Raw genomic sequence first — 13,424 nt, forward strand, 5'->3', positions numbered from 1 at the left:
ATTACTGACCTGGCCCCTAGAATACGGAATCCTGGTGTTTAATGGGTTAAGTCCTCACCACTTAGAGGGAGTACAAAATGTATTTATATGATGATATGACTTATAAAAATATTTTAATAGATATAGATAAATTTGACTGTGTTAGGCTATATCTAGGAATAGTGGATTCTGTCTCCAAATGAAACACTTTCTTACAAGCCCAATTCAGAATCACAAAGAACTTTTTCCTTGCTCCCAGTTGCAAATGTTGTAATGCTGCAATAAAATTTGCCAAAACACAAAAATAAAAAATAAATTTAAAAATTTTGCCAAAACTCTACTCTCCACCTGCACTAAGGATTATTAAAGTGTTCATTATTTTGACAGTAAATACTGCAGAATAAACCCATCTTAAAACATCTAAAAAACCTATATATATATGTATATATATGATACATATATACACAGATATATGTATGTGCATATATGTATATATACACATACAAATATTTTAGTTTTTTCATTTTGAGAGAAATCCAAACATATTACAGAAAATTTAGAAATTTACTAAAGTTCAAAGAAGAAAATGAAAATCCTTCAAAATCCTGACACTGTGAAAAACTTTATGTATTTTTCTTTAGTATTTTATAAGTATATGTGTATCTTTTAGCATGAATGAAGTCATACTATGTGTACTTTTGAATACAGTTTTTTAAAAACTTATATAATCTCAACTGTTGTCTGGAAATGTGATTTTTAATGGTTGTATAATATTCCTACTTATATGTATCATAATTAATCAAACAATCTCCCTTTGTTAAGATTGTTTTCTTTTTCATTTACACACCATATGATGAACATCTTCATATATCAATCATTGATGAGATTTTTAAATATTTATATTTAGTAAGAGTCTTAAAACAGGAAGGAAATACTTAAAAAGTATATGAACTTTTCCAGAAAGTTTTATCTCCACCAGCAATTATGAGGCCTATTTCATTCATCCTCACCCAGGCTGATATTATCATTTAAACATTCTTTGCTAATTTCACAAGAGATAAGGGGAACAAAAGCAAAAATAAGTTACTGGAACTATACCAAAATAAGAAACTTTTGCAAAATGAGAAGGCAACCTACTGAATGGAAAAAGATAGCTGCAAAAGATATATTCTGTAAGGGATTAATATCCAAAATATATAAAGAGCTTATACAACTCAACACCAAAACCCCAAATAATCAGATTAAAAATGGGTAGAGGATCTGAATACATATTTTCCCAAAGAAGACATCCAGATGGCCAATACGTGAAAACAACACTAATCATCAGAAAAATGCAATTAAAACCACAAAATCATCTCACACCTGTTAGAATGGCTATTATTAAAAAGATAAGAAATAACAAGCATTGGCAAGGATGTGGAAAAATGGAGTCCTGGTGGGAACATAAACTACTGCAGGGCAGCTGCTGTGGAAAACAGTATGGAGGTTCCTCAAAAAATTAAAAGTAAAAACACAGTATGATCCAGTAATCCCACTACTGGGTATCTACCCAAGGAAAACAAAAACACTAATTCCAAAAGTGATATTCACCCCTCCAATAAACACTGTAGCCTTATTTACAATAACCAAGATATGAAAGTAGCCTAAGTGTACACTGAAAGATGAATGGATAAAGACGTGTGTGTGTGTGTGTACACACAGACATATGTGCACACACACAGAATATTACTCAACTGTAAAAAATAATAAAATCTTGCCATTTGTGACAACATGGATGGACTTAGAAGAAACTATGCTAAGTGAAATATGACAGAAAAACAAATATATGATTCCACTGATATAAGGAATCTAAAAAACTAAAACAAATAAACAAACAAAAGCAGAAACAGACCCACAGATACAAAGAACTGGTGGGGTGGGCAAAATGGTGAGGGGGAATGGGAGGTACAGGCTTCCACTTACAGAATAAATAAGTCATGGGGATAAAAGGTACAGAATAGGGAATGGAGTCAATGGTACTATAACAACATCATAGTGTTGTATGGTGACAGATGGTAGGTAGCTAGTAGCTACAACCTGCACTGAGCACAGCATGACATACAGAGTTGTGGGATTATTATGTCATACAGGTTGCAACTAATGTAACATCGTGTGCCAAATATACTCCAATTAAAAAAGAGAAATAGAAATTTCACAGTAGATAAGTGATAACTAAATTTATAGGTCTTTGGTGATTGATGAGGATATATTTTTATATTCTTATCAGCCACTTGTTTTTCTATGAACTATTTGTTCATATGCTTTGCCTATTTTTCCAAATATTTGAGCTTTACTTAACAAATTTTATGAATTACTTATATATCAAGAGTATTAATTCCTGATATTTGTTCCAATATCTGTGCTCTCTGATTTTTTCTTTTCTTTTTTTTTTTTCTTTTTTTGTTTTGCTTTGTGATTTCTTCCATTATTTTTGTTTGGAAAAATCTTTCCTGGTTTTAAGATCAAATTCTAGTTTAAAACAAAATGCTTTTTTTTTTCCTGTAGTCAGCTCCATCTGAAATTTCTTTTTGTATGGTATGAGATGAGTTTCTAATTTTTTTTCTAGTTATCTGTTTGGAAGCCTTTCTCTGACCAGTCCTCACTGTTCCCATCCATTTGTGCTGCCACCTTTATTGCATGCTTTAGGCTCTGTCTCTAGGTCATCTATTCTACTCCACTGACTCGTCCATAATTTCCTACCAGTTCCACGTGATTTAAATTACTGTAACTTTACAGTATGTGACATTACTTTTAAATGTCCCTTTGGAGAACCAGTGCCAAATACTTGGCTAAGGTACACATTGCCCAGAAAACTTGTGTCCACAGTACTGGCAGCTTTCCCCATCATGCACTGCTCAGAATTGCAATCTACAAGGCTGAGAGCATTCAGAATGGTCAGTTCCCTGGCGGTGGACAGAGGGTTAGGGCTAAGAAGAGGTGCATAAGCTCCAAAACACACAGATCTAACCCATAACCTGAAAAAAGTGAAATGAATCTACAGTAGATCAAATTCTGGTATAAACTGTGTCAAAAGACTGTCAACATTTTTGGTTGTATTAGAATCCAGCTAATTGATGTGACTTGAATGAACTGCACAAGGATAGAGCTTCCTTTTGTCATACAGAGATTTTCAGATACAATGGGATTTGGCCTACTATCAAGAGGCACCATCTCTACACTGCAACACAGAGCACACAGCTAACACAGAAGAAGAACCCAAGTATGAGAAAGTCTTTTGTGCTCCCCATACCTGAACTTTCAGTTCTAGTTCTCTGATCTGGTCCTCTTTCACCTTCATGTCCATCGTGAGCTTCTTGCCCTCTGCTTCTAATTCTCTGATCCGATTCCGTAAGGTTTCGGTGCACTCCCCCCTTTTGAAAAAGAAGAGAAGGAAAGAAAGGGATTTAAAAGACTAGGGGTTTACTTAGCTGCAAGATTGATATTTCTTTTATACTCCAGAGTCTCTCAAGTTCTAGATTTTGGCTAAGTCTGCTCATTTTCTGTTCTTTGATAATTTTGACATGATCTAAAATAATTAATTATCTAATATGAACCAGACACCAAGTGAGGTATTTTATTCATCTGCCTTCTTTGTAAGGGTAGGATATACTGTTCTATTTTCCAGATAAGAAAACTGAGACTACAGAGATATAATACCAGTCCAACCTCACCTAGCTGGTAGGTCACAGAACTCCAGGGATAAGAACTGAAGTTTTCCAACCTCCCAATGCAGCAAGCTCCCCACCAGGCCATATGACCTAAGGCCATATGACCTTGGCCTGTGAGCCAAGCAAGAGAAAACCAGACTATGCTATCTCCAGCAGGGGGCAGTGAGCTAAAAAAAATTTTTCACTTTTGAGGGTCTATGCCTTGGAAAGTTGACCTTTCTTGAGTTGTGAAGTTGCCACATCATTGTTGCTTCTCACGGCTGTAATAAGGACAAACTAAAAAAAATATGATGGCAGTGGCCAGTCCAAACCTAACCGTCTAGGTTTCAGAAACAGCCGGATGGAGAAAGTAGGTGTCCTCTGTCTACCAAAAAGGAAGGTCCAATGAGAGACTTGCACCTTGAGATTTACTTGAGAATAAAAACAGTCTCTGCCTAAGTGATAGCAGAGGAGGACCATCTAAGGATAAGACCCAAACAAACTTGACTGGAAGCCAAAGACAATCAGGAAAGAGACTGAAACCAATTTACTGATTCTCAGGCATAAGATACTGAACAATATGGTTCAGGAACTGTCATATCCTCCTTGGTGGACTTTTTCTCAGGGTAGGAGGTGCTGGATAAATTCAGCCGGTATAAACCACAACAGATGACAGTTCAGAAAAACTCCTGCAAGCATAAATGCTTCAGAAACGTGTGCTTTTTTCAGAAGCCTATGCTTACAAATCTTTAAACAAATGAACAAAACCCCCACATCCTAGGCAGGCTGGCAAAGTGTCTTGTGAGTCTGTATAGATGCTGATGGGCCCAGTGAGCTCAGCCATCTGCACTACAGAGTCTTCTGGGGGAGGTAGGACCATTTAGGAGGAAAGAGGTCTCTATGGCTATTATTTCCTTAAATGTGAAATGATGATCCATCAGTTCCACAAATGCCAGAACCCAAAGCAAGGCTTTTAACATGCCACATACAAAAAAGAAAAATTTAAGGAAGAATTACAGAATTATATCATATAGATACAAATTATGATAAAAATTTTAAATGAAATAAATAATAATTTATCCGTACTCTGCAACTATAAACCTATAACTGACTCCCACCACACAGATGGACTTCACTTGTCAAAAAAAGAAAGGAAAGAGAAAGTGATAAAGTGAAGTAAAAATGACCCCTGCCGCCAAAGGCTCTTAAGGATCTTCTCTTCTTCCTGGAATTCAGTTTCTGGAATACTCGCATACTTTTAAATGGTATAGAAATAGTCCCCGATTCTCATCACTCCACAAATTCAATGATATCTAATAGCGACTTACTTATTTTTTTCATCTTTTCCAGCTCATGTCACGGTTTGCTGATACCCAACAAAGATGGGAGCAGCCAGTCAATACAAAGTACTTGGACAACCAAGATTTTTCCTTTCTTCTATTTTAAGATAAAAACTTCAGAAACACATACACCTGAGAGTAGAGAGTAATGACAGTTCCATAAAGGGAATAAAATTCCAGACTGGAATCTCTCCAAGTATTTAGTAGTTACTGGCCATACAGAAAGTGACTGGAAACTCTTTTAAGAGCAGCACTTTGCCTCTTGGGTGTGGGAGGCACAGTGATGCCCTCATCCCTCTTTTTAGATGAGGTCACTGAGGGACGAAGCTGTTACAAGGCAGTACAGGTTGCACAGATGGGGCTTAGCCAGCTCATGAAACAGTACTTGGTAGCAACCTATCCGTGTGAGACGGTCCTAGTCCAACCCAGCCCGAGGCCTCACACTCCCGTGCCTGTCTTGGCACAAGGCAGGCCCCCCTCTGATGCAGTGCTGGGGTGGGGGAGCAGACATACCTAGATGCAGCAGCAAATGCAACGGCCCGGGCAGCAGTAGCTTCTTCCAACTTCTTCCTTTTTTTCTCCTCCATTAATTGCTTTTCTACAAAACTGCGGGCTTCTTGCTCAGCTTTTAGCTTTTTCTCCAACTGGCTGATATTTTGCTTGTCTTTTTGCTTCATTTGCACAGCATTATGTAATCTATATGGAAATGATTATCATACAGAGTTTCGTCATTAGAAATGCCCACTAGAAACCCTGGAGAAACATGGTTCCTCTTTTGAACAGCAAATCATGAATGTCAGCTCGCAGAGTGCCTGAGAAAAACACACTATTCTTTTTTTTTTCTCATTATTCTTTAACAATTCCTAAATACCAACAAACAAGCTGCCTAATAAGATACAGAACAAGACCTAGCCTTTTCCCTATTATGGTAAGTGATCTAAAGAAGGCAATTCAGAAAAAAAGAATAGAACAAGTTTCTATCAGAGGGAAAGATAGCCGTAGAACTACTTCTCCTGCCCCAAAGAACCTTGAAAGAACTTTAGTCGATCAAAGAACTATTGGCGGAACCAGCCCCACTGAAGCTGAGGTAAAGGGTAGGAGAGGGAAGGATTTTCTTTGCCTGAATATAATTATGCTGCAGGCCTACTGCAGCTTTTCCTTCCCAGCTGTGAGATGTTTTCTCAAAGTATCCTAAAATAGATCCTGGAGTTAGAGTCATAGGGTGCTTAATTTCAGATAGAAATTTCACCCATACTCCCTGCCCTGCCTCCTCCTACCCCTAGCTTTACATAGCAATACAAAGGGAGTTCATCTGAGTATATCAGTGTAAGGTAAGATGTTCTCTATGAGCAGCACAAGAGTCATTGCATATATGGGTCAGAAGCAATGGAGCAGTTATGTGCTTATGATGCTCTAGCTTTTGAGTTATGTTCCTCAAGGATTTTGAAGAACTCGCCTTTCAATGGGGAAAGCCCAGAGCCTGTAATAGTAATTGCTACCCCAGGCTCACATTGCTGAGAGATTAAAAAAAAATAAAAAAAAAAGGACAGATCGATATTGAGTCAAGAAGTAATTCCAGGATGAATCAATAGGAAGCATAAACAAATTCACACAGAAGCGCTGGCTTTTTGTTTGCCTCTTCAAATAAAATCAAAGTTCAATGTCATTTTTTAGTTCCAGAAATAAAAGTAAATAGAGTCTGTTTCTCTGGAAACTTTCATTCAAAGGAGCAAGATTTTCAAATTGTGGCAGAATGACTTCTTGTGATTTTTACTTATATTATCACAAAGCTCAATGGCTATTTTAAACAAAAAGAAGAAGTTATTAAATTAAAGAAGGATGATAATATTAATCAACTGTTCTGTTGAGATGCAGTTAAGTTTCTCTAGATTGTATGGCATGTTGACTATGTGGTACTAAATTAAATATTTTAAACATTTCATTTAAAACCGCCTCTGCCAGGTTCCTTTGTCATCACAAATCGTTTGCTCCAATCGCTGGAAACCACAGAAACAGTGGGGCGCCTGGCTCACGACCAAAGGCCTGCCCAAAAGGCGCACATACTTGTTCTGCAGCAGCTCATTCTCCTGTCGGAGCTGGCCCATTTCGGAGCGGATCCCTCGCTCGGTGCTGGAGAGGGAGCTGATCTGGCTGCGGAGCTCCTGTTCCACTTGTCTGCTGGCCTGCAGGTCAGCCTTTAACTTTTTAATGTCTTGTTCCAGCCTAGGAGAAGAAGTGAGGCGTTTTCATCAGGGAAAGGGTACCCCCAACAGGGCTCTGCAGGAGATCCCAGCTGAAGTCCCAGGCGTGGGGGGGCGGGGAGGGCAGGAGACCCCTCTGGCAGCTCCTGCCAACACCAGGGACTCCTGTGTGCAAGTGGTTTTTTGCTGAGTGCTCCTTTCTGCCTGGGTCCCCACCTCTTCCCACCATCAGAGAGTAACCTGATTTCCTCCAAACGTTGAGGTGCTTGTGAATTCCCCGGCTGCTAATAAAGGAGCAGGGGAAGGCAGAGAGAGGGTGGCGGAAGGCCTGGGTCCTCCCTGACACACACACACACACACACACACACACACACACACACACACACGGTGAATTTCCTATGCTCTTCGGCAAGGGAGATTTATTAGTAATAGTCAGCTCATGCCTCACCTGCTCTGAGATGTTCTGATAGGCCAGACTTAACCATCTTTGATTCCCTTCCACCACAGGCTCAGGGAAGAAGTGTCTAAGACAACCTCTGAACCTGCTAGCATCCTTGCTAAATGATGTTCACACTTCTGGTGACTGTGACAGAAGCAGCTCATCCAATTCAACCACACTGCAAACAGGAACGGATGACACACTCTGAGAATTGTCAGAAAACTCCATCTGTGGACCGAAGCCTATCTTTTCTCTTCAGTTCCTTAACCTCTACCTTCTCTTAGTACAGTAACAGCTTTGTTTTCAGCGGTAGGTTTTGAGGAACGATCATATGCACGTGTAGGACTAAAAAAGGGTCAACAGAAAGTATAAAATCCAGACTCTCTTCAGGACAGGGCTCTGTCCAACAAATGGCAACTTGCAGTGGTCAGACGGCAGCACGAGGCAGGCTGGATTAAATATGCGTGAGGAGGAATAACAACTGGACTCAAGGAGAACTTCTGTGCCACGCACCGCTCCATAGGCCTCAATGGTATGAACTCACGGAGTTTGCATGACTGTGGGCTGGGGGTGATTTATCACTCCCATTCTTACAGGTGAAGACATATAGACCCAGGAAAGGCTCCAGCCCCTGGTGACACAGGCTCCAGAGCCTGCTCCTTCCTCTGGCAGGCCTAGCCGTGGCTATGGCACCCATGGCAGGGGGGAGTGGGAGAAGCGCCACAGGAGCCCTGACAACAGGAAAGGGGAATCAGGTTGGGCCTCGAAGGCCAGGCAGGATTTGGAGAAGTAGAAGGGGAGGACGGGACATTCTCAACAAGGGGAAAGCATGCTCCGAAGCTCCAAAGGGCAGGCAGCCACAGATATTTGGGGACGGAACAATCAGCCTGGCCTCTGTTCCTCAGCCTTGTGCTCTGGGAAGAGAGCCAGAAGAGGGCAGAATGGTCTGGTGGATGGGACTGTGGAGACCGGCCCTGAAGGTCAGGCCAAGGATGGCTACGGGCCGGACAGAGAAAGTATGCTTCCCGACAAACCAGCAGGCAGGCAGAAGTCTGTGTGCTCCGATGAGACCCTGGTGCAAGTCGCGAATCCACCACGCCAACAGAACCGAGACTTCTAGAGGGCAGTGGTGACCTCTCCTTGGAACGGCAGCCCCATAGACTAAGTCCTTACAGACATGTTTTCTGAAGCACTAAGTCCCCAGAGCCCACCACAGTGATCAACACTTACTAAATATATGTTGTCTGGCCTCCCTTAGAAAATCAAAGAGCAGCTTTGTTTACTATCTACCTTTGGTCAACTCAAATAAAATCTCAAAAATAAAAGGTCATGAAACATCGATGGTCATTTCTTAGGCACAGTAGCCTGTCCAGTACTCAGGAACACTAGAGACCCGGTATTCTAGAAGTAGTGCTGGGTCTCCTGACATAGCTCACTCCCCAGGGAAGGGTCACAAGTCAACATCACGCCACACTTTCCCTATTGCCAGGGTTATTCCAGTTGAATGTACTCCCAGAACTGCTCTAAACAATTACAGACTGGCATTTATGCCATCCCCACACCATCCCTCATTCACCCGAAGTAACCCAAGGGATGTTTTCCAAAACAGGTCGATGCTGTCAGGTTATCCCCATTAAGAAGTTTGGCTGAAAAACGTGTCAGGTTATTTGTCTTTCTGGAGAAGTCGATTTCACAGTCTGAGGATTGCATTTTTAGTAGAAACGGTGAGTTTTAAGATGAGAATAGGGGGCTTAGCCTGGTTTACTAATGGGGCTGAGGAGTTTACTAATGGGGCCGAGGATCAGGATTCTAGATCCAGCTCTGGGGCCAAGTCTGCAACCCTGGGCAAGGCATGTAACCTTCCAGGACTCAGTTTCCCCATTGTAGGCTAAGGACTTCTAAAGTTCCTCACAGCTCAGTCTAGGATTTCTAGGCCTGACACACTTACCACCGGCTGCTGATCTGCTTCTTCAGATTAGCAACCTAAGCTGTATCATATGCAGAGGCACAGGAATCAAGTTCCACAGAACTAGCAGACTGGGGCAAAGCACTGCCACAGTTGGGAATGAAAGAAAAATTAAATCTGCAGAGGCTAGATGTTAACACTCTTGCAGTTATTATTTTGCATCTTTAATCTGTGAAGGCCAATTTTCCTACCCTGAACTAAGAAAAACAGCAATATTCTGAATGAAAATGTAGAGCTCTTTGAAAAATGTAAAAACCCAGAGTTAATGCCATTACAAGAACAAAAAGTAGAAAATATCTTGAGTGTAACTTCTAGAGACCACAGAACCCTGACAAAAATATATTTTCTTAGGTAGAATTAGGAAATTTTGTCAAAGACGATACAACAAAAATAAAACAGCATGGTTACCAGGGTTATGAAAATTTGTAAGATTGTGCCCTTTTTTGAATGTGTGTTATACTTCAATAAAAAGATTATTTTTAAAATAAAATAACCTAATTTCACAAGACCAGAAGTAAAATTAAAATGCTTCAGGATTTTTATAACTGCTATTAATTTTTGAATCGCTGTTCTCCAAATAGCTGTGCAAACCTGTGAGCTAACACCAAGCATTCCCAGTTTAAGAAACCCCGATGTGTAGGAACACTGTATGTATGGTGACATACAAGATAACTTAAAGTGCTAAATGGAAAACTCAGGAATTTTAAAAACGTCTAAGGGGAAATTTTGCATGGTCTCTCAGAGAAAGCATTAATTTAACCCTGCATGTTCACTATATTTTAAATCTTTACTAAGGTAAAATGAATTACGATCCCTTATGAATTTTTTATTGCAAAAGTGACACCCAGTCAAGATTAAAAACTGCATACAACAACAGAAAAGTAAAAATACAGAATAAAATGTTGGTAATTCTTAATCTTCTCATCTAGACAGAAGCACTCACTGTTCACATTTGGTTTACTTCTATTCTGCATATGTCTTCTTTCTCTTTCTTCATACATGTCATTATTTTTTATTACTGGTGAGAGAGTACCATATATGCAGTCTGCATATTGTACACACCTTTCCACACCATCAGGTACTTTTGTTTTGTTTTAAGTAGGCTCTTGCCCAGTGTGTGTGTGTGTGGGGGGGGCTTGAACTCACAACCCTGAGATCAAGAGCTGTGTGCTCTACTTACTGAGACTGAGCCAGCCAGGAGCCCCTAGAAAATTTTCATAAACAATTTAATTGCTGCATAATATTCCATTGTATGGATGCACTATACAATCCTATTTTCTATAATATATCTCAATTTTTGCATATGGTCAAAAGAAAACTGAACATGAGTTTTAAAAGAATTATGTGAATTAGTAAATTGTATTGAATCAAGCCAGTCAAAGTGCCAGGGACATTTATTAGACAAATAACTACTACTTATCTTAATGGAATACTTAACCCTTTGGTGCCGAAGGTCAATACTTCCTAGATAAAATGCAGATGTATAATTTATTGGTGTTAAGCACGAAGAGGTCCTGATTAAGTGGTGTTAGAGGTTAATGCAAAATCTTCACATGTATTCATGGGGTTTTATGAAAATGTCAATAGCTGTAATCTGAATTAGAAGTGAGTGGTCAGGAAGAAAATGAGGCAGAAGTAACAGTTTATAACCTTTAAAACTGATTTCTGTAAATAGGGATCAAAAGAAAGGACGATTGAAAATGCATCCACAAGCTCAGGCCCCTTTTATCAGAGCTAAATCCTACTCTCTTCCTTATACAAAAGATTAAGGTATAAACGGGAACTTGACTCCAGAAGAACTGCAATCTCATCCCCAAAAAAAGAAAAGAAAAGAAATCGGGCCAGACAGATCTTAACAAACTTTGATAAGGCTCAGGCAGGAAGTAAACGTACTTCCTACTTGCCCAGCTCCTCTAGCACCAGTTTTCACCCTTATAAAGTCTGCCCAATGGTGTTAACACTTTGGATACAGATAGGGCTCCATGGCAAAGCTAGAGTCTGTGTGTCTAATAAATATGTCCATCTGTGTCCAGTTAGATAAGCCAAGGTTCTAACTAACCCCAAATGTTACCTATTAGGTATAGACACCTTTCCTAGCCACTTTTATTAATAATTTTAAAAGACAGCAGCCAACTTGTAACCTGTGAAATGACCTCTGACTCCCCAGCAGACTGTAGGTGGGGTCATCACTCAGAGGGGCAGGCAGCCTTCAAAGCCCAACTAAGTACCAAGGTGAGGATTTCTCTTCCTGCTCCAAACCTTAACTCTAGCTCATCTTCTCCCTTATCCCATTCCACTAGAGTAAGTTATAATATGAATGCTTGATAATTATTTAATATTAAGAGGAAAGATTTACATTTTAATAAGGGGTAACTTCCTAGCTGACCAAAAGAACAAAGCTCAAACATTAGTTTTCCAGGCAAGCTAAGTAGGAAAAATATCTCTGAGTATCTTGAAGTATACCTGGTTGTATAACAAAGTACAGTATTCAAGTGTCAGCTTTTAGTTGAAAGGGGTATTGTTTTTAAGTATCTGAAAAGGTAGGGAGATACTTGTGTCTAAATGTTTGTAATCCTTATCTTCTGTAAATTACTTGAATTACAGCCCACAGCACTATGACTTCATTGAAGGTGTGAAAGTCTCCAGTGGGTACTGCCAATAACTTCAGGGTTCTATAAACCCTGAGGCTTTATGAGGCTTGACTGACAGCTCAGAGAACTTTAAGTCTTTGAGGCTTAAAGTAAATTGCCCTAGGAAGTAAGTCCTGCCTGCAAAAAAGCAGATCTTTTTTGATATAGGACTTCACCTAGGGATGACTAGGTTCCCCAAATACTCTATGAGTCACACTTTATGCCCACTCCAGAAAACTACCTAAGTGTATATTTCTAGGGCTGCTGATTTGACACCATCAGGAAGACGAGGAGTCTTGCTCTGCTGGTTATCTCTGAACTCTAAAGAGCTAGTTAGTGACAAAGAGGCTACAGACTCCATAAGACAGCACAGAACTGGAAATAACAAGTGCCAGCGAAGATGTAGAGAAAGAGGAAACCTCATGCACAGCTGGTGGGAATGTCAACTGGTGCAGCTACTCTGGAAAACAGTACGGAGGCTCCTCAAAAAACTAACAATGGAAGTGTCATACAATCCAGTAATTCCACTTCTGTGTATTCACCTGAAGAAAACAAAAAGAGTATTTTGAAAATATCTATGCACCCTATGTTTACTACAGCATTATTTACGATAGCCAAGATATGGAAGCAGCCTTATGTGTCTAACGATAGATGAATGGATAAAGATGTGGTGGTATATAAACACAATGGAATATTGAAGTCATAAAAAAAAGAATGAGATCTTGCCATTTGCAACAACATGGATAGACCTAGAAGGTATTAAGCTAAGTGAAATAAGCCAGACAGAGAAAGACAAATACCATATGATTTCACTTATATGTGGAATCTAAAAAAACAAATGAACAAACAAACAAATAAAACAAAAAAGAAAGAAACAGACTTATAATACAGAGAACAAACTGGTGGTTGCCAAAGTGGAGAGGGAGGGTGAAATACATGGAGGGGATTAAGAGGTACGTGCTTACAGTTGTAAAATAACTAAGTCATGGGGATAAAAAGTACAGCATAGGGGATGTAGTCAATAATATCACGATACACATATCACTGTGTTGTTTCATAAAATATATAAAATTGTTGAATCACTATGTAATACACCTGGGACTAATTCAATATGATGTCAACTATACTTTAATAAAAAAAAATACAGAAAAAACCAACCAAACAAAAAAAATACAACTTACAA

At 39.5% G+C, this 13,424-nt stretch overlaps 1 protein-coding gene and 1 long non-coding RNA gene across 2 annotated transcripts in view; one reads left to right on the forward strand and one right to left on the reverse strand.

The window, feature by feature from the left end:
* Positions 1–7,107, forward strand: part of LOC118353920 (uncharacterized) — a 48,605-nt gene extending 41,498 nt beyond the window's left edge. The window contains exons 2-3 of the long non-coding RNA XR_004813586.2: positions 5,016–5,933; positions 6,968–7,107. This is a non-coding gene — a long non-coding RNA (uncharacterized LOC118353920). The remainder of the gene's footprint in view (positions 1–5,015; positions 5,934–6,967) is intronic.
* MACO1 (macoilin 1) overlaps positions 1–13,424 on the reverse strand; it is a 60,500-nt gene that overhangs the window by 7,631 nt on the left and 39,445 nt on the right. Inside the window, exons 7-9 of the mRNA XM_025446950.3 lie at positions 7,070–7,228; positions 5,519–5,701; positions 3,269–3,389 (exon numbers count right to left, since the gene is read on the reverse strand). Coding sequence (XP_025302735.1) covers positions 3,269–3,389; positions 5,519–5,701; positions 7,070–7,228 — 463 coding nt within the window. The remainder of the gene's footprint in view (positions 1–3,268; positions 3,390–5,518; positions 5,702–7,069; positions 7,229–13,424) is intronic.

This window comes from Canis lupus, chromosome 2, assembly GCF_003254725.2.
Source record: "Canis lupus dingo isolate Sandy chromosome 2, ASM325472v2, whole genome shotgun sequence".
Classification (NCBI taxonomy): Eukaryota; Metazoa; Chordata; class Mammalia; order Carnivora; family Canidae; genus Canis; species Canis lupus.